Raw genomic sequence first — 19940 nt, 5'->3', positions numbered from 1 at the left:
AATAAAAAGATCCAAAGCAAACCATCTTCGAGTGTCTGAAAAAAAAAAGTACTTGCATGGCAAACCACGGCAGTAGAGCTAGAATCCACAACTAAAAAAAACCAAAAAAGCAAGAGAAATTAGTCACATAGCAGAGCTGTTTTTGGCTGGAATCTCTAAGTTACAACCGGAGCTCGAGGTCCAGCTCTGTGTCGGAGACCAGTGACCTCCTATTTGCCTCTTGTAGAGCCTCGAGACGAATTGTCTCCTCGGGCACTTCAACAAATAAATTTAGGACCTCCAAATCTTTATCTGGAACTATTCTGTCACTCTCTTCTTGAGCCTCAGCTTGAGATATATATAGCTCGTCAGAATCTCTAGTAACAACCGGAGCCGGAGGTGAAGATGGAGCTGGATCTGGAATCAGAGGGATAGCCGGAGCTGGTGTTGGATCTTTAGCTGGAGCTGGATCCAGAGGAACTAGAGCAATATAGAGCTTGTCTTGGGAGTGGAAGGACCAGAGCCGAAGCCTCAGGCCTTCCTCTAGAGTGTTACCGGGGACGACCTTGTTCCATCCTGAAGCCAAGACGTAGTTGAAAGTGGACCACATATCCCATCTCCTGAGGTTTAGCTTCCATTGTTGACCCTTAGAATTCACCAAGGTCACATCCGCTCCTTTGTCACTGTCATTAATCTTTTTGTAATGTTTCTTTTTTCTGAGTAACCTTTTTTTGTAATGTTTATCTATCATTCTTAACTCTTCCTTGTTTAAGAAGCCCATATCCAGTATCTGTTTCCAGGGCATCAAGAGACGTGTCTTGTCATCGTCAACATCACTATTGGTAAGAACCTTGACAAATATCAGCTTTGCATCCACACTGTTCTTTTCTCTCATCATGTTAACCAGCCATTCCGGCGGCGTCCTATCTTCATCCGTCACTATAACTCTAACCGGCTTTCTTCTTCTTATCGATTTGTTTGAAACCACTTTTTGAGGCCTCTTGGACGCTACATGGCACAAACTTGGAGAAGAAGCTTGAAGATTAGGGTTTTGCTTTTGGTCTTGATTCTCGCACTCATCAATCTTCAGTCGTTTGCTCGATCTCGTGATCATCGTTGTGCTCCTTAGACCGTAATTAATCTCTCTTCTTGTTCTCTCTCTCTTTTTATCCTCGGCACTAGCATCATCTTCAGTGGACGTTTCTCCTATTTCCTCATTTATAAAAGGAGAAACCATTTCCTCCGCCACTGCATATGACATTTCTAACCTTCTCTTCTCTCTCTCAACACGCTTGAGTAGATCATCATGTCTCACCATTGTTATCAAAAATAGGAGAAACGAGTCAAGCGGCAGAGGGGAGGTATAGTTTTACTTATATAGGATTCTGATGGTCTCAAAGGGCCGGACCCAAGGTGTATATAAATCTCTATATATTTTTATTGGTTTTAGATAATCTCTACTAAATTTTTTTCTCTACTAGTCATAATCTCTATAAATTTTTAATTTAGTGGTTTTATAAGATAATCACTAATTTCATTGCCTATTTTATTTGTTTAATTAATCTGTATCTTGTAATTATTGTTTTTAAAAAAAAAATCTTTAAACATTTTATTTAATTCCACTACGACGTCTCTAATGTAAGTCTGAACTATCACATTATCTGAAATACGAAACAAAATGGAATGGGAAGTAAACTTTATGTATTCTTTCTTTTAGTATAGTTTGTGAATTGCTTGCTCTATGGTTTCTATAGAGAGGTTAACAAGGCTTTAGTTCTAGATATCTACATCAAATGTATATATAAATTTTAAAATTGATGTACATCTCTTAAGATTCCACTGGAGGCAACCCTGAGGCAATTTTGTAAAAAGATCAGTTTTGCCCCATACATGGATTTTGCTTTACTTGTTGAGATTTTATTTTCTATACTCATCTAATTCTTTCTTATGATTTTAAATTCGAATGTCAGACCGAATATAGCCTTTGAATAATTAATTAATCAGAGTGGTGAGCTGTAGAAGACTTGAGTTTGTCTGTATAATCCTTTCCACGTTTCTTGATCTCCAAGGAATGATATAATAAACAAATCTCTATAGTCATATAAGTAGATGAAAGTCAACTATGTTAGTTAGGTATCAATATATATCTGTGTTTTGTGTTTCATTCTTCAGAAAGAAACCAGCAACCTTACCTTGAGAAGCAAGAGAACAGAGCAATGGAGAAAAGAGAAGATCTTGAGACAATTTTACCCTACTTGCCGTTAAAGATTCAAGATTTGTCTCTGTCTTGGCCATCACCAAACTTGGTGGAGATTTTAGAAGCTATGACGAAAGGACCGAGTCACAGCGGAGTTGATTCGGGACGAAGTCTCTCTGATTCTATCTCTGACATGAGACAAGCTCTCTCTTTGACTTCTTATCTTTCTTCTTCAGCACTTCAAGGCTACGCTCTCCTCTTCGACGAGGTAACTAAAAAAATAAACATTTTATTTCATCTTTTTCCGAATTTCTTGGATTGATTGAGTGAATAATGTATTGGTTTGTTGCAGAGAATGTCGAAAGAAGAATCAAGCAGATGGTTTAACGAGGTTTTACCTGAAATGGCTTGTCTTCTTCTGAGATTCCCATCTCTCTTGGAACTACACTATCTAAATTCAGACAATCTCATCAATGGAACCAAAACCGGTCTTCGTGTCTTAGGCCCCAACAAAGCCGGCATTGTGTTTCTCAGCCAGGTATATCTTCCAAAATCCTAACACTTTAATACAGAAACAGAATTTGAAATCTGGAATTTCACTTTTGTTTTTGCCATGGCAGGAACTTATAGGAGCTTTGCTTTCATGTTCTTTCTTCTGTTTGTTTCCTGTCGATGATAGAGGCTCGAATCATCTTCCAATCATCAATTTCGACAAACTATTCGGGTATATATACATTCTCAAACAAACTTCATGTCCAAAATCAAGATTCAAGAACCTGTGTTGACCTTATCGCAGGAGCCTAATCAACACGGGACAAAACGAGCATCAAGAGAACAAGATAAAGTGCATAATTCATTACTTCCAAAGGCTATCTTCATGTATCTCTCCTGGATTTGTCTCATTCGAACGAAAGATTCTCTCTTTAGAACAAGGTTCTTCTTGTCTTGATGAAGGCTTTTGGAGAAAATCTACTGTCAATCTCTGCCCTGTTGAGGTAATGAACTAACCAGATGAGGTCAATGCTTGATATTCTGTTGGCGCTGTAAAGATTTTGTGTTTAATCTACAGTTTTCAATGTTGTAGGTTCATACTTATGGTTTGATCGAGGATCATAGCGTTGAAGCTCTTGAAGTTGACTTTGCCAATAAGAACTTAGGAGGTGGCGCTCTTCGCAAGGGATGTGTCCAGGTATACAAACCCTAAACCTAAATTCCTTTTGATCATGTGAAGTTTTCTTATGTGAATAGTTTCTTGAAAAAAACACAGGAAGAGATTAGATTTATGATCAATCCAGAATTGATCGTTGGTATGCTCTTCTTACCAACCATGGAAGTCACTGAAGCCATTGAAGTTGTTGGTGCAGAAAGATTCTCTCATTACACAGGGTACATGGTACTTTGAATTATACAATGTGATTCTGAAAATGTTGTTAAAATGGTATTCTATATACTTTCTGCAGATATTCATCTTCATTTCGGTTTTCTGGTGACTACATTGATACAAAGGAAACAGATGTTTTCGGAAGGTGAAAAACGAGAATCGTAGCCATAGATGCTCTGCGCCATCCAGGAGTCTCCCAATACAAACTTGAATCCCTCCTCAGGTAAAGTTAAATCATAACTTCTTACATTGTCAAAAGTCTTATTATAAAACTGTTCTAATCCTTTCTTCTTCAGGGAGACCAATAAGGCTCTATGTGGTTTCCTTCACGTCTGCAAGAAGCAGGGCAACGCGCAATGCATAGATCATGAAGATGGAGTCGGTGTTGCTACAGGGAATTGGGGATGTGGTGCTTATGGTGGAGATCCTGAGCTCAAGTCTCTTCTTCAGTGGCTTGCTGTTTCACAGGTGTAATCTTAAACTCTTATCTCCTTTAATTGCTTGTAATTATCAATCAATGGTTGTGTTTTGGCTCACAGCATTACATTCTTCTTAGGCAAAAAGACCTTTAATGTCCTACTACACTTTTGGATTTGAAGCACTCCAGAACCTAAATCAGGTTTAGTCTCTTATCACTAGATCAAATTACAAAACAGAGCAATGCTCTGTTCTGATTAATATGGTGCTTTGGGACAGGTAACGGAACTAGTTGTATCCAAAGGATGGACTGTGGGAGATCTATGGAAGAAGCTGGTCAAGTATTCGAACCAAAGGTTAAAAATCAAGAAAAGAAGAGAGCCTAAACTTGGTTTGTTTGATTGGCTTATTTCGATCCAATCTGCTTAATAGCATTCACTAAAACATTTGTCTTACGCAACAAATCTCAGTCTGGTTTCAGATAGAGAATACCATTTGTATTATACTATTATGGAATGAAGTTTGTATGAAATAAAAGGCAGTGAGAAGAAAATCATATCCAGTGCAAAAGGAAAAAGAGAACATTTCATTATTATCACATCCAATCACATTTGTTTAAGGAAGCTAGCCAACTATATTGAATGAAAAACCAAACAATATAAGATAACACTTTGCACTCTCAACAACTATGGGATTTTTTATTTTTGAGAAGAAAGCAAACAATCTACCAAAAGATAATGACAATCAAATACAAATTTGGTGCTGGAGCTGAAGTTGGTGCAGAAGTAGGAGATGGAGGTGGAACCAGATATCCCGGCATGGAGACAAATGGGCTCCTCATGCTTCTCCTTCCCCTCGGAATGTCAACAAATATCCTCTGGTCACTCTCTGCGTCCATCTTCGCGTACACTCGGGGAAATTTGTATTGCTTTCTCCGCAAGAACGGATAACGATGAGCCGATTGGTAGATATTGTAGGCTGAATGATAGAGAGGAAGTTTACTACTTATATAGATTTCAATTTCTTCTTACTCTTTTTCCTACTCCACTCCTTTGTCTTTATTTCCTTTTTCACAAAAAGTAATTTAATCCCTATTTTTCTTGTATCTAATTGGTTGTTCTTTTCTTTTATTGCTAAAATATATTTTCTTTCAACATAATTAATGATTTTCAAATATTTTAGTCAAACCCAAAAGTAAAAGGAAACAAACTTTTACATTTCCTTTCACGCTAAAGAAATAAAGAAAAATTTATTAGTGTATAACGTGTCACGAGGTCCGACCCAGAGGACATACATTCTAATCAGCTTATGGTTACTTATTCCTTTTATGTTTTGAAGCTCATAAATTTAGTTTTATGATAATGATACCAAATTTGTTTTTTACTGAGTAATTGTTATTCATAAATATTTGATACCATTTTTCATACATATTAAAGTTAATGCTATTTAAAATTTTGATTATAAGATATAAAAAAGGTCACGTGATCCGGACCACTATTTTTTTTGGACCGACCATGTGTATCACTTCCTTATAGAACAGTTCTATCCCAAATAACAAAACTAGGGTTTTATGGTCTACAACTCACAAGTCACAAGCATAGACAAATAAAGATTTTCGATCATTTTGCAAATTCAAGCTTTAAGATTGTTGCCGTCACACCCCAAGTTTGTTGATTTTAAAATTTAAATTTATCTTCTTTTCGTTTTCTTAACTGTTTTTTTTTTGTTGTCTCTTTTCAGAGTTATTAGTACTACTACACATTTGGATTTGAAATGCTCCATAACCTATATCAGGTTTCGTTTCTGATTCACTGCATAAAATTTAACAGACAAACTGTCAATAGCTCAATTGGTAAAAACTCTCAAGCAAAAGCCTAGAAGTTGTCTATTCGAATGACATTTGGGAAATGATCATATAAAATGTTAGGCTCCTTGGTCTGAGGGGATGAATCTGAACCTGCCTAAAACCTCTTAGTCTTAAGAAAAATAAAATATAAAACAGAGAAACATCTTGTGCTAGTTTATATTGTGTTTTGTGACAGGTAACGGAATTGGTTATCTAAAGGATGGACAATGGGAGATCTATGGAAGAAATGGGCCGGTCGAACATTCGGTCGAACATTCGAACCAGAGGTTAAGAAGCAACATGTAAAGAAGAAACCCTAAATTTGGTTTGTTTGATATATTGGCTAATTTCGATCAAATCTGGATGATTGCATTGACTCAACTCAACACATTGAGTTTAAGCAACAAACCTCGAACTGGTATCAGGCAAAGAATAACATTTGTAGATTATCTTTATATAATAAATCACAAGTCAATTCTAAAAGAACTGCAATCCTCTCCATCCGACACATGTCTTAAGTCCCAATTTTTACACTTTCAGATTTCTAAACAATTAAACTTTTGCTATTAGACCAAAAAAAAAAAAAAAACTAAAAAAAAAATCTCCTTGCAACTGTTTCCCCTCTTCACCCCCACGATCTCAATATCTCCTCTATGCCTCTCTTCTTCAACAATAGAACAACAACATTATTTTATACAAAAAGCTTACAAATCTCTTTCTTCCTTGTTTTTTCCTACAACTTTTATCATGTAAAAATTTAATAAATTTAATTAAAATTTTGTCCCGTACGGAGTACGGGATTAATACTAGTATGAAATAAAGGAAATGGGGAAATTTATCACACAGAAAAAAAAAAATCATTATACTGTATATAACTATTATCCAAATAAAAATAAAATAAAAAAACTAACGAACTGTATAATGAATGAAAATCTGCACAACTACATAAAAAGATAAGAATAGATAGAGAAAGTATATCTTCATAACTCATAACTCATAAGTCATATTATAACTAACGCAAAAACTTGTTGATATAAAAGAGGAATTAAATTGAAAAATCTACGTAGGGGAAATAAGAAAATACGCAAAAAAAACTTGTTCAATAATATCCTCAGATCTACCACAAATAAGAAAGAATAAAATACTTTTTTATGGCTCTTTTATTAACTCTCAAACCAATTGAATAAAATTTTGAATTATCCATAAGAAACACGAAAAGAATCGTAAGAACCCTAAAAACTCAATTTTGAATTCTAAGTTGCAAACTCTAGAAAAATAAAACTTGCATGACACGGTAATAGAGCTAAAGTCCGGAAAAAAAAAAACAGAGATTGGTCACAAAGCAGATGTCAAAATCTCTAGCTACAACGGGAGCCAGCCGGAGCCAGAGCCGGAAATGAAGCTGGAACCGAGTTGGATCCGGTGCTGGAACCGGGGCTGGAGCAGGAGCCGGTGCTAGAGACAGACATTCCAACGTCGTCCTGACGGAGACGAGTGCGTCTAATTGCAACAAAAGCTAGGGCTGGAGCAGCAGGAGACGAAGGTGGAGCCTGACATTCGGGCTTCGTCCTCTCTGTGACGGGGTTCCTCCTGCTTCTCTTTCTCCTTGGAACGTCATCAAATATTCTCCGGGATCTCTCTGCTTCAGAATTGAAACGATCCATCTCTGCCCACACTTAGCTAAGTCTAACAAAAGAAAGTGTTGTTTTCTCCGCAAGGAACATATAAAAAGAGAGAGAGAGGAGATGATTTTTTCTGTTTGAATAGAGATTTTGATTTATTCTTACGATCCTATTCCTAGTTGCACTATATCTTCTGTCTTTATTTCTTTTATTTACCAAAGTCTTTTTTTTATTAATCCATAGTTTTTTTTTTTTCGTCGAAATTAAATTTTATCAAGAATTGATTAAATCATTGAACAATTGTTCAGCCATCCACAAAGGAGGATTAGAACTAGCAGAATAGAAATTAGTTAGATTACAACAATGTTTAGTCAAATCCATATTGATTAATTTCCTTAGAAACTCTTTTGAGTTTTTCAAAACACAATTAATGATTCTACAAAAAATTTCCATCAAAAATGTGTTGTTAAAAGCGAAACCCAAAATTTAATGGAAATTTTTTGTAATTACTTTAATCAACAACACATTTTTGATGGCCAACAAAAAAAGAAAACATTTCTAAGTTAAATTATTGTGGAAGCCCCCTTGTTCCATTGGTTGACTAAGGGTTAATTAATGCTTCTACACCAAGAGGTCTGGGGTTCGAGTCCCAGATATTGCGATTTATTAATAAATTTTGCAGATTAAATGAGGCAAGTGTGTAGGAGATCTCTAGCGAAGTACAATTATAGCTGTTCGCCGGGATTCTACGCAGAGAAGTGTCGTTAGGTCGTGAATCATTGAAGGTGTCCGTCAAAAGCATGGAGAAGGAAGTGTCGTCTGTCGTGGATCTAATAAGGGTCGGAAGGAATTGTCCGTTGTAGAATCGTTTATGTAACAGTTCTCATAATTTGCAATAAATAATAAATCTAGATGTAAAAAAAAAAAAAAAGTTAAATTATTATATAAAAAAAACAATTTGTTCATGACGTGTCGTTTTCTTATTTGACAGCTTTTTTTTAAGCCTACGAATTCTATCCCAATTAACAAAACAGAGGTTTCTATAGGGTTTTAAGTTGTTTGTTCTTGTTGCTGGGGAAGAAGAAGAAGCAGTGGCAAATACAGTTGTGTTGCTGGGTTTGTTGATTTTTTTCATTCAATTCTATTTTCTTCCCCTTTTTCCCTTTTTTTCTGGGCAATTCAACTTGAAAAATCTCGTTGGGTTTTCGATTTGTTCATTTAGTTTCAGGAGGAATGATTCTTCCATATTCGACACAGTTCACTTGCCCTGTTCAAGAAAATGGATTCAGCCCTTCTTCAGTACTTTACCATTGCAAAAGATATCGTTTTGAGGTTACTTCGTTGAGGCATGACTGTTTTGCTTCGGTGAAGATTCCCTCCTCCTCGGTTAGTTTCTGATTACCTAACTCTCTAATTTTGGTTACTTGAGTTTCGAATTGGCTCAAATTTGAAACCTTTTTTGCTCCGACGTATTGCTAGAAGTGGAATGTTATGAGGTCAAGACGAAATGTGAAAGCTTTTGGGTTGGTTGATAAACTTGGGAAGAAGGTATGGAGAGGCAAAGAAGAAGATAGTGACAGTGAAGACGAGGAAGATGAAGTGAAAAAAGATAACTCTGGCGGGAAAGAAGCGAATCTCGATGATCCAGAAGAGAGACGGGAATGGAGGAAGACGATAAGAGAGGTGATTGATAAGCATCCTGATATCGAAGAGGAGGAGGAGATTGATATGGTTGAGAAGAGGAGGAAGATGCAGAAGCTTCTTGCTGATTACCCACTTGTTGTGAATGAAGAGGATCCTAATTGGCCTGAAGATGCTGATGGTTGGGGTTTTAGCTTCAATCAGTTTTTTAATAAGATAACGATTAAGAATGAAAAGAAGGATGTTGATGATGAAGATAATGAAGGAGATGATAGTGAGAAGGAGATTGTTTGGCAAGATGATAACTATATACGCCCGATTAAAGATCTCACAACTGCAGAATGGGAAGAGACGGTGTTCAAAGATATCAGTCCTCTCATGGTTCTTGTTCACAACCGCTACAAGAGGTTGGTGGTAACAGTTTATTTTGCTGTCAAATAAATTTTCTGCTAGTGGTCTCTTTCATTTCGTCATACTTGACTTTTGCCAATTTTCATGCTTGCTTTGCTTGTCAAAATGCTACACATTTACAACTATTTCTGCATTTGGTTGATTAGCTTATATGCTCATCCCTGCATTTGATTATTATTTCGGCTGTTTTGTTTTTGCATTCAACTCATTTAGTGTTTAGAAAGTTTCAACCTTTTTCTGTATTTGTAGGCAGTTCTGGCTCTCTTCTTGCTTAAATTTGACTTACAGAGGAATATTTCAATCCTCACTATAGTATTTCTAGCTTTGTGTTAATATTTGATACGAGTATCGGCTAATTCCAGGCCAAAGGAAAACGAAAAATTCAGGGAAGAACTAGAGAAGGCAATTCAAGTTATATGGAACTGTGGACTTCCTTCACCTAGAGTAAGTTTATTGGACATATCTCTTTACCATTTCTGAAACCATTCTTTGATCTTGCTGTATATTTTGGTCTTGTGCTTAATCCTCCTGGGTCATTATTACTTCCAGTGTGTTGCTGTTGATGCTGTGGTTGAGACAGATTTGGTCTCTGCTCTGAAAGTATGTGTGTTCCCAGAGATCATCTTCACGAAAGCTGGAAAGATACTATACCGTGAGAAAGGTATTGTCTTGAAACCTGAAACCGTTCAGTACCGGAATCTCTAACCTTTTTGCTGTACTGAGAACAGTTTAACATATTTTTCAGGCATTAGAACAGCAGATGAGCTTTCAAAAATCATGGCCTTCTTCTATTATGGAGCTGCAAAACCACCTTGTTTGAATGGTGTTGTGAATTCGCAAGAACAGATTCCTTTAGTCGATGTAAGTGTCAATTAAGCATAGGCCTTTGTGATCTTATGTAAAGAAAATGTACGAACTGAAGAAGTAATCAATCTTTTGATTGTGAAATATATGTTTTTTCGAAATTGCTATTTATAGAACATGAGAAATTATGAGTCTCAGAAGCAGAGACTTCGCGTCCGTAAACACTTGATCACCATGTTTCTCTCTCTTGCAACGTGCTCTCTTCTCCCTTTCTCTCTCGCTCTCTCTCAATCTCCCACCATCTCTCATCCTCATTTCCTCTTCATGGTTGGTTTCGTTCCGATTTCCAAATTTCTTCATTTGGCAAATACTTTTGATCTTCTTCCATGGATTCGGTAATTATTGAAGCAGATGAGCGGGAGGCGTTGGCATCGCTCGTCCCTGCCCATCCTCTGCCACCCCGTAAGACACATTCCTATGTCGAGCAATACGAACAGAAGCCTCACCATCCAATCCGCAAATATAGCCTTGATGAGGGCTCTAGATCCGTGACATCGGATTCCGAAGCTGTTTATTTTGATTCCTCTGATGGTGAGTTCTCTACCGAAGGAGTAGTCATCATCAATGGAAGAACCAGTGGTGAAAGAGGCAACGGGGAGGAATACGGTTTTGTCACGCCTCCATCGAAACCAGCATCACAGCACGGTGAAAATGACGGCGGCGGGGAGGATGATATCGAGTCCCTTCCAGAATTCATCGGTGCAGGAGGTGGCGTTGACGTATTTAAGGTGCCGGTGCGTGCCGCGGTGAATCCCGGACGGCCGCCATGTCTCGAGCTCCGACCGCATCCGTTAAGAGAGACACAGACGGGAAAGTTTCTGAGAAACATTGTGTGCACAGAAAGTCAGCTATGGGCGGGACAAGAGAACGGCGTGAGGTTCTGGAACTTGGAGGAAGCATACGAGGTTGGTTGTGGCCTTGGCGGGCAGGTACGGCGAGGGGATGAGGATACAGCGCCGTTTCATGAATCTGTTCCGACCTCGCCTGCCTTGTGTTTGATGATTGACCACGGCAATAGGCTTGTGTGGACCGGCCACAAGGATGGCAAAATCAGGGCCTGGAAAATGAATCAGCCGATTACGGCTACTGCGGATGATTCAAAGCCTTTCAAGGAACGACTCTCGTGGCAAGCTCATCGTGGTCCTGTGAATTATATCGTCATAAGCTCATATGGTTAGTGTTCTCTGATCCCAGAGGGTTACTCTAGTCTTTGATGGTTCGTATTTGGATTCTCAAATCTTTGTGGTCTCTTATTGTTTATGATGCAGGTGATATGTGGTCATGTTCTGATGGCGGTGTGATAAAAATATGGACTTTGGATTCTTTAGAGAAGTCTCTTGTGCTTAAACCGGAGGAGAAACATATGGCCGCATTGTTAGTTGAGAGGTCTGGCATTGACCTGAGGAGCCAAGTTACTGTCAATGGAACATGCAGCATATCTTCGTCAGATGTCAAGTTTTTGTTAGTTGATACAGTAAGAGCTAAAGTGTGGGCTGTGCAGCACCTCTCATTCTCACTGTGGTAGGTTTTTTTCCTCTGAGAATAATGACATACATTAGTCTTAAATATTGGAACTTTTTCTGTTGTGGTTCTATTGTGATCATTCAAAGAGATCTATATGTGCAGGGATGCTCAGAATAAAGAGCTTCTGAAAGTTTTTAATATTGATGGGCAAGTTGAAAATCGTGTGGACATGCCACCAACGCAAGGTCAACAAGTTGAAGACACGAAAGCGAAGTTCTTCTCCGCACCAAAAAAGGAGAAATCACAGGGCTTTTTGCAAAGATCGCGCCATGCCATAATGGGAGCTGCAGGAGCTGTTCGTCGAGCTGCCACTAGAAGTACAGGAGCTTTTGCAGAAGACACTAGGAAAGTAGAAGCTATTGCGATAGCAGCAGATGGATCAATTTGGACTGGAAGCATGAATGGCGTAATTGCTCAGTGGGACGGAAATGGAAGCCGCTTGCGGGAGGTGAATCATCATCAGCAGGCTGTTCTGTGCTTTTGCACTTTTGGTGATCGAATATATGTGGGTTATGCAAGTGGTTACATCCAGGTCTTGGATCTTGGTGGAAAGCTAATTGCAAGCTGGGTTTCACACAATGAACCTGTGATAAAGCTAGCAGCAGGTGGTGGTTTCATTTTTAGTTTAGCCACTCATGGTGGTGTAAGAGGATGGTATGTGACATCTCCAGGACCTCTAGACAGCGTAATCCGAACAGAATTGTCTCAAAAGGAAATGACATATGCCCGACAAGACAGTGTTAAAATCTTGATTGGTACCTGGAATGTTGGTGAAGGACGGGCTTCACGCGGAGCGCTTGTGTCTTGGCTGGGTTCTGCTGTTTCAGATGTTGGCATTGTCGCTGTTGGCTTGCAAGAGGTGGATATGGGGGCTGGTTTCTTAGCCATGTCCACTGCTAAGGAAACGGTAACTCCTTTTCTTACAGTTATTTACTCATGACTATATTTCTTATAAAAATAACGGTTGACCAGATCATTAACCAACTACAGCAGGCAAAACCTGTCCAGTACTACCTAGGTTCACTAGCTATTAAGACAAACTATCATCAATAGAATGTTTGAAATGTTGCATGCGGATTCATACACTTCATATCGGGATAATGCTGTTTGTCTACATATTTTAAGTCGGCTCATATTGGTGTTTCGGTTGTAGGTAGGGGTTGAAGGAAGTGCCGTGGGCCAGTGGTGGCTTGATGCAATTGGAAATGCACTGGATGAGAGAAATACTTTCGAACGTATGGGTTCAAGGCAATTGGCAGGACTGCTAATATCTCTTTGGTAGGCGAAAAAGTCATTTCAGACGTGTTACATTTTTGTGTTTCTCGAGTGATTGCAGGTGGACCAGACAACAGTAGTTTTATTTCCTTACATAGCACCAAAAGTCTTTCACCTGTCTTAAGAGTGTAAAGTTAAATCATATATTCCAGATTAACATCTGTTGTCACCTCATGTCTTATAACTTTCTGCTTTAGGGTGAGGAAGAGTATTAGAACACATGTCGGGGATCTTGATGTCGCAGCAGTTCCTTGTGGATTTGGCCGCGCCATTGGGAACAAGGTTTGTCTTTACTGCTATATTTCACTTGGTTCTGTCTAATACAAAATCAGTTAGTATGATGTATGATCCAATAATCAATGATAGTGGATTTTGATGGTTAACCTCCGATTAGGATGAGTCATCATTGTTGATCTTATTGCTCACATATTAATGTTCCTACATTGTAAAAAACAGGGAGGTGTGGGTTTGAGAATCAGAGTTTATGACCGGATTATGTGCTTTGTGAACTGTCACTTGGCTGCTCACTTGGAGGCAGTTACTCGGAGAAACGCGGATTTCAATCACATATATCGGTCAATGGTCTTTTCCAAAGGACAAAGTGTATATACTGCTGCAGCTGGTATAGTCCTGTACCTGTTTTTGTCTTGCTCACTTGGCTTCTCCACGTACTTATTTTGGCTTCTTTATTCTTCTGGCTTGCCATGGGCCCTTTCTCTTGCAGCTGGTGCTTCAACATCAGCTCAAGCGCTAAAGAATAACCCTGTAAGAACTTTTTATATTAGCATTTACATTTTTTTGTTCACAATCTCGGTCTCAAGCTCCTGTTGTTTGTCCCTTACTATTGTTATTGTTCTTTTTCTTTGTTTCCTAGAATACAAACATCAGCACTGAAGAGGAGAAGTCTGATTTAGCAGCAGCAGATCTGGTTGCATTTTTCGGTGACTTCAATTACAGGTTGTTTGGTATAACCTACGATGAAGCGAGGGACTTCATTTCGCACCGATCTTTTGATTGGCTCAGAGAGAAAGACCAACTTAGGCAAGAGATGAATGAGGGAAAAGTGTTCCAAGGAATGCGTGAGGCGTTAATCACCTTCCCACCGACTTACAAATTTGAAAAGAATAAACCAGGTCTTGGAGGTAAAAGATTGATTTGAAATACGCTGCAGATTTCTCCTGGTTGCTCTATGATGAGTTTGTGGCTCTGATTTCTCACTAACTAAAGAATGGAATTGATTTCTATGCTGCTCCTATCTCCAGGGTATGATTCAGGAGAGAAAAAGCGAATACCCGCATGGTGTGACAGAGTTATATATAGAGACAACCAATCAATCTCATATTCAGAATGCAGTTTGCAGTGCCCTGTAGTTTCGTCGACTGTAATGTAATGTTCCATCCACGATATTCTGATCTTTTCTCTCTTTTTTCTCCCCTTCCCTCTTTCCCACCACCCTCCTATGCGTTGTGTTTGCAGGTATGAAGCTTGCATGGATGTGACTGAGAGTGATCACAAACCCGTGCGGTGCAAACTTCATGCTAACATAGCTCACACCGATAAATCTGTGCGAAGACAGGAGCTAGGGAAAATAGTAAAGTCCAATGAGAAACTCAAATCCATGTTCGAGGAACTAAAATCGGTTCCAGAAACATCAGTGAGCACCAACAACATTCTTCTTCATAGTCAGGACACTTTCATCTTTACTATCAGAAACACTTCAAACTCGAGTAGAGCCATCTTCAACATCGTCTGCAAGGGTCAAACTCTCGTTAGAGAGGATGGAGAGGAACTTGATAATCATTCAAGAGGCACCTTTGGTCTCCCTCGCTGGCTTGAGGTTATTATTCTCCTTTTACGCCAATGAATTGCTGTTTTCTCCATACGATTTGACATGATTTAATGACTTTTGTTATTAAAAAAATAAAAAACCTTTTTCTAGGTTTCTCCAGGAGCTGGGATTATAAAACCAGATGCTTCACTGCAGGTGAAGGTTCATCATGAAGACTTTCACACCTCAGAGGAGTCCGTTGATGGCATCCAACAAAACTCATTGTCTGAAGAAAGTTCTGACAAAGAAGTGACCCTGATCATAATCATTCAGGGAAGCTGCTCGACCAGAACAACAAGCCACTCTATCAAAGTCCGCCACTGCTCCTCAGCAGTCAAATCCCTTAGTCTCGTTCATTCTAAAACAACCAGCATGACAAAGAATCTAGAGGGTTCCACTCGTTACCAGACAGATGCTAACCGTGGTGGAAGCACCAGACACAGAACCGATGAATCCACCAGACGGGGTTGATGATGTTTCCTGTAAACATCACAACTATAGCTAGATCTTAGGAGCAGAAGAACTGTGAAGCCATCAAAAGAAATGCATCCAGACCCAGTAGGATATTAAACATCTTATTCACAACTAAGATTCGGGTTACATCCACTTATAGTTTCTTCATTTTCATTCTTTGATTCATTGGATATTAGAAAAAGAGCAGATTGCTTTGAGACTGTTCTTCAGGGTACAGTGAACTTCTCTCTCTCTCATTACAGATCTGTTATTCTAGTCGAGAAGCTCAAATAGCAATGGCTTACAGGTACAAAATACAAGTATATTTATATTGGTTATTCTTACATTCTGCGGAGATCTCTCATGGTCCAAATTCTCTACAAATCAGAGGGCATACATTCTCTTATTGTATTCACCATTTAAAATCTCTGAATCAGACGGCATACGAGACATAGAGAAAGACTGAGACTTGCTTCTCTCTTTCCTTATGCTCCTCAATTTAGATTCCTCCATCCTATGCATGACCACACAATAGCACATTGCACCTATCGTAGTCAACATAATCGTGCTGCCGATAACAGTCGCACATACAGCCAACCACCTCTCCTTTTTGCCAACAACAATATAAGAGAGAGAAACAAAGGCAATGGATATGAACAAACAAGCACACCACATGAGCTTGTTAATCACAAACACAAGCTTCTTCTTCGCCTTCTGCTCAATCACAATAACTGAAGTCTGCACCACAACAACAGCTAAGGATATAAACAGTGCCAAGCTGTCAAATATGAAGAAGACCAGAAATGGTGCTTTGTTTGCTATATGAGCTTGTCCTAGCAAGTCTCCTTTCGACCGGTCCTCTTCGTACTGACCGGGTATTGTGAAGATTGCTGCAAAAGCCACTGTGGCAATAAGCACAGCCACAACAGTTGCTGAGTTTATAGCGTTGTTTAGACCGCTTATGTGTAGCTTCTTGAGTCTTTTTGCTATCTTCTGGACTCTTACACCTGTTTGTCTGGATTGCTGAAGCTGAGATTGTACCTCATGTTTGATGTCGCTGACTGTTTGCTTCAGTTGCTTAGCTGGGTTCTGAGGCTTTCCGAGATCCTTAGCTGTAGCGGCTCCTGCTTCGTTCAGAACTGACACAAGCTCTGCGTTTCCTATCTTCTCAGCGATATCGAGTGGCGTATCTCCAACTTTGTTTATAGGGTTGAGGTTAATGCCTTCAAAAGATACCAAACACCGTACTATCTGCAGAGAAGTCAATTAACAGTTTACATAAGAACTAACATCAACTGGAAACTTAAGAAAAGGATCATTCCATGATGAATAATGCCTTTTATTAGACTTGTCTAATACCGAGTTTTGATATTTGAGAAACGTAAAGAGCCATTACCTTAATACGCCCCTTGTTTGTGGCAATGTGCAATGGCGTATTTCCTTTATTATCCTCAACACTCAAAACCGCAACATCAGGTTTCACCAACTCAACAACAATCCCATCATTTTGACCTTTTACAGCCATGTGAAGAGCAGTTTGCCCTTTTTTATCGGTTCTAAATCCAATGCTTGGGTCATTACCTATCAGAGATTTAACAACTTCCACATGACCCATCCTTGCTGCAGAGTGAAGCGCAGTTTTACCATTGTTCTTAGCAATCTTAGCCAAATTAGAGTCTGTCTCCAAAAGAAGATTCACCACATCAATATGTCCTTGTGTTGCAGCTGTGTGTAACGCAGTTGTACACGATAAATCCGTTGTCATTGCCAAATTAGGGAATGTCTCCAACAGTATCTTCAACACCTCTGCAAAAGAAGATGAGCCAAGTAAGAGAACAATCCATTGAGAATGGAGAAGATTTGAAGATAGTAAAAATCTTCATACCGAGATGGCCTTGTTTGGCTGCGACATGAAATGGATCAAACCCGTTTCTAGCAGCGATGGAAGCAGTTTCAAGGTCCATATGCTTCAACATCTCCTCAACAACAATTGAATGGCCATTCTCTGCTGCAGTATAAAGAGGAGTCTCTCCTTCAAGATTCTGCTTTGACAACAACTCTTTCAACTCATCTCCGCCGCCATCACCACAACCTCGAATCAGTTCTTTAACCTTACCTAAGTTCCCGGTACGAGCAGCGATATGAAGAGAAGAGTCTCCTCTTTTCCCTGGTGATTCATTCTTCTTCCTCCTCTCACCTATAAAACTCAATTGCCTCTCCATCACCACACGGAAGCTCTTCTGCTTCTCCAAAAAGCCACCACGGAAACTCTTCTGCCTCTCCATTGTTGCTTTACCAAAACTCGGTAGCTTCTCCATAACTCCGCGTTTATGATTCTCAACGTTCACACCTCGAAAACTCTGTTGCTTCTCCATTGATCTTCCGAGTCTGCTTTGCTGATAATTCTCTACATTGACACCTTGGAAACTCACTTGTTTCTCTAAAGCTCTCGCCTTTCTCGGTTGATTCTCCACCACACATGGGAAACTCTGTTGTTTCTCCATTGATTTTGTCTGATTCTCTTGTGTTTGGTTTATTATTATACCATTAAAGCTCTGTTGCTTCTCTCCCACAGGACTGGTCTGCTTCTCCTCCATTATAGTCATATTAATACACTCCAATTTATCGTCGTTATCAACAAAAATACCTAAACCCAGATGATCTGTTATCCCCAAAATCTAACGAAAACCCTAATCTCTAATCACACACAAATCTTGAGAAAAAAAAAAAAGACGAGCTTTTTTGTTGATATCACCTCGAAGAGTCCATGTATAGCAAGAAGAAGAAAAGAAAAAAACCCAACTTTACCGGAAATGAATTGGAGAGTAGTCAGTAGACAACAGATTTCATTTCAAATCATCCCAAGCTGTGAAGAAACCTGGAAGCGATTAAGATCGGAGAAGAAGAAGCTGATTCAGTACCTCAACAAGACCAAGAGAAACACCAAAAGAACTCGAATTTCAACAAGGGTTTGAAAAAAGCTTCAGCCTTTTACCACGTGTGTGAAGTTTTGTTGTTGTTAAGCCGAAGATGAAGAAGAAGCTGCGAAAAAAGAGAGAGAGAGAGAGAAAGAATGTCAGAAGAAGAACATCAGCATCATCATCACTTTGAAGAATTTCAGCAGCCACAAACTCTTTTTTTTGTTTTGTTAGTGCATTCTTTTTTTTTTAATTAAGTAAAGTTTTATTAATTTCTCTTAGAAAAGTGTTTTTTTTCTTCTGTAAGTTAGATATTTTAGTTTGGGACTGTAATAAGATAAGAAATTGATGGAGGTCTCTAATGATGATGGATGGTGCCATGTCACACCTAATCCAAGTTAAAAGTCTAAACAAGGTAAACTTCAAAGACGATACAACTTGTCATATTTACTTACTTCCTCTAGTAAAAAGTCCAAGTCAGTATCAATTTTTTGTTTTTGTTAAAAGTCAGTATCATCTTAGTTAGGGATTCTTTTTTTTAATCAGTTTGTTAGTTAACTAACGATGTAGTTTAAAATTGTTACAATTCAATGAATTATCCATCATGCATAGAATGTTAGAAGACCAGAAGAATATAAAATACTTAATTTATTTCTTCCGCCGATAAAGCATATATAAATGATCGATCCATTCTAGCTCAAACAACTCTAGAAGCAATCTCCCACGACCACCAGTTGCTATTAAAGGATATTTAGAGGATATCATGGCCTTGGCTCGTAGCACTTACACGTTTAAGTACATTGGGCGTCAAGATAATACCCAAGCTGATTTTCTGGCAAAACAAGCTAGAATCAATTTCTCTCCTTATGTAATTTCATATATCCTCTGATGTGTAACAAAAAACGATGTATCATGTTCATATTATCTAATATCCAATTGGCAGACAAAAAAAAAAAAAAATGATCGATCCATTCATAGTGCCCGATAATTTTGTAGTCACTACAGACAAACTAAAATAAAAGAGTAAACAAAAAAAAAAGCACATGGTCGGCTCATTAATAATTTGTGCTTTATAATTGCACTTATCAAAATTTTCTTTTACATATGCATATCGAAAAAACAACTTTTCCTTTCCAAAAGTGTGTATTTTTTCAAATCTAAGGTTTGATATCACATGTCATCCAATGATCCAAAGCTTCTCCGACTTAAAATAGAATAATCACGAAAAATGGTTAGATTTTTGAAACTTGAAAGTATATATTTAGAGAAGTGAGATTTATTGAAAAGGTTAAGATTGATATGAGTCGTATGGACATTATTTGGACTTACAAATATTGAATTACTTTAGCCAGGATTTCGAAACATGTGAATTTGAGGATATTGTTGTCCCCGTCCAGGTGCAATGGTGACAGTTTCCCAAAAGGGATTGTTACTAGATCTTTTGTGTAGTATTTGCAAATGTATTGTAGTATTTACTGGGACGAAAGTGGAAGAATATTTTGACTAGTTAGTTAGACCATGGGCAGTCGAACAAGTGTGGAGCAAGTGTGAAAGTGGGTGTAAACTTTTTTTTATTATTATAAT

At 38.5% G+C, this 19940-nt stretch overlaps 5 protein-coding genes and 1 pseudogene across 9 annotated transcripts; 3 read left to right on the top strand and 3 right to left on the bottom strand.

The window, feature by feature from the left end:
- Positions 1–22: 22 nt before the first annotated feature.
- Positions 23–1380, bottom strand: LOC9317268 (B3 domain-containing protein At2g31720). Its single transcript, XM_002879300.2, has one exon. It carries the CDS (start codon positions 1295–1297, stop codon positions 161–163), a length of 1137 nt encoding a protein of 378 aa, XP_002879346.1. The 5' UTR covers positions 1298–1380; the 3' UTR covers positions 23–160.
- Positions 1381–1670: 290 nt separating this feature from the next.
- LOC9317267 lies at positions 1671–4527 on the top strand (annotated as a pseudogene).
- Positions 4528–7150: 2623 nt separating this feature from the next.
- LOC9317266 lies at positions 7151–7556 on the bottom strand. The gene has a single exon (XM_002879299.2). The coding sequence runs from the start codon at positions 7482–7484 to the stop codon at positions 7179–7181; it is 306 nt and encodes a 101-aa protein (XP_002879345.1). The 5' UTR covers positions 7485–7556; the 3' UTR covers positions 7151–7178.
- Positions 7557–8457: 901 nt separating this feature from the next.
- Positions 8458–10459, top strand: LOC9317265 (thioredoxin-like fold domain-containing protein MRL7L, chloroplastic). 3 transcript variants are annotated; one of them, XM_021027011.1, is made up of 6 exons: positions 8458–8558; positions 8665–8828; positions 8925–9490; positions 9857–9938; positions 10044–10155; positions 10240–10459. In XM_021027011.1, exons 2-6 carry the CDS (start codon positions 8676–8678, stop codon positions 10368–10370), a joined length of 1044 nt encoding a protein of 347 aa, XP_020882670.1. In that variant the 5' UTR covers positions 8458–8558; positions 8665–8675; the 3' UTR covers positions 10371–10459. The 3 variants fall into 3 exon arrangements, with proteins under 3 accessions (XP_020882670.1, XP_002881198.1, XP_020882669.1); XM_002881152.2 differs by having other exon boundaries at positions 8922–9490; XM_021027010.1 differs by having other exon boundaries at positions 8465–8558; positions 8671–8828; positions 8922–9490.
- Positions 10460–10541: 82 nt separating this feature from the next.
- Positions 10542–15769, top strand: LOC9315412 (type II inositol polyphosphate 5-phosphatase 14). Of its 2 annotated transcripts, XM_021027007.1 has the most exons (11): positions 10542–11531; positions 11627–11879; positions 11985–12789; positions 13036–13160; positions 13355–13439; positions 13614–13779; positions 13882–13922; positions 14032–14299; positions 14420–14543; positions 14634–14994; positions 15097–15769. In XM_021027007.1, the coding sequence occupies exons 1-11, from the start codon at positions 10685–10687 to the stop codon at positions 15454–15456; spliced, it is 3435 nt and encodes a 1144-aa protein (XP_020882666.1). In that variant the 5' UTR covers positions 10542–10684; the 3' UTR covers positions 15457–15769. The 2 variants fall into 2 exon arrangements, with proteins under 2 accessions (XP_020882666.1, XP_020882665.1); XM_021027006.1 differs by having other exon boundaries at positions 13614–13922.
- On the bottom strand, positions 15740–18571 carry LOC110228833 (ankyrin repeat-containing protein At5g02620). Of its 2 annotated transcripts, XM_021027009.1 has the most exons (4): positions 18434–18477; positions 17324–18316; positions 16835–17244; positions 15740–16689 (listed from the first exon to the last, which is right to left on the bottom strand). In XM_021027009.1, the coding sequence occupies exons 2-4, from the start codon at positions 18042–18044 to the stop codon at positions 15823–15825; spliced, it is 1998 nt and encodes a 665-aa protein (XP_020882668.1). In that variant the 5' UTR covers positions 18045–18316; positions 18434–18477; the 3' UTR covers positions 15740–15822. The 2 variants fall into 2 exon arrangements, with proteins under 2 accessions (XP_020882668.1, XP_020882667.1); XM_021027008.1 differs by having other exon boundaries at positions 17324–18571.
- Positions 18572–19940: the final 1369 nt, after the last annotated feature.

This window comes from Arabidopsis lyrata (genome assembly GCF_000004255.2).
Source record: "Arabidopsis lyrata subsp. lyrata unplaced genomic scaffold ARALYscaffold_4, whole genome shotgun sequence".
Lineage (NCBI taxonomy): Eukaryota > Viridiplantae > Streptophyta > Magnoliopsida > Brassicales > Brassicaceae > Arabidopsis > Arabidopsis lyrata.
Note: the sequence above shows the minus strand (reverse complement) of the source record. Positions and strands in the feature narration are given on the sequence as shown.

Excerpts from the sequence above, each read along its gene's own strand:
- LOC9317268 (XM_002879300.2), bottom strand. The coding sequence starts at position 1,297 with ATGGTGAGACATGATGATCTACTCAAGCGTGTTGAGAGAGAGAAGAGA.
- LOC9317266 (XM_002879299.2), bottom strand. The coding sequence starts at position 7,484 with ATGGATCGTTTCAATTCTGAAGCAGAGAGATCCCGGAGAATATTTGAT.
- LOC9317265 (XM_002881152.2), top strand. The coding sequence starts at position 8,676 with ATGATTCTTCCATATTCGACACAGTTCACTTGCCCTGTTCAAGAAAAT. Across the intron at positions 9,491-9,856 it reads GTTCACAACCGCTACAAGAG|GCCAAAGGAAAACGAAAAAT; the intron begins GTTGGTGGTAAC and ends GGCTAATTCCAG. Across the intron at positions 10,156-10,239 it reads GATACTATACCGTGAGAAAG|GCATTAGAACAGCAGATGAG; the intron begins GTATTGTCTTGA and ends CATATTTTTCAG.
- LOC9315412 (XM_021027006.1), top strand. The coding sequence starts at position 10,685 with ATGGATTCGGTAATTATTGAAGCAGATGAGCGGGAGGCGTTGGCATCG. Across the intron at positions 14,544-14,633 it reads GTAGTTTCGTCGACTGTAAT|GTATGAAGCTTGCATGGATG; the intron begins GTAATGTTCCAT and ends TTGTGTTTGCAG. Across the intron at positions 14,995-15,096 it reads GTCTCCCTCGCTGGCTTGAG|GTTTCTCCAGGAGCTGGGAT; the intron begins GTTATTATTCTC and ends ACCTTTTTCTAG.
- LOC110228833 (XM_021027008.1), bottom strand. The coding sequence starts at position 18,044 with ATGACTATAATGGAGGAGAAGCAGACCAGTCCTGTGGGAGAGAAGCAA. Across the intron at positions 17,245-17,323 it reads AGCCAAACAAGGCCATCTCG|AGGTGTTGAAGATACTGTTG; the intron begins GTATGAAGATTT and ends CTTCTTTTGCAG. Across the intron at positions 16,690-16,834 it reads CAAACAAGGGGCGTATTAAG|ATAGTACGGTGTTTGGTATC; the intron begins GTAATGGCTCTT and ends ACTTCTCTGCAG.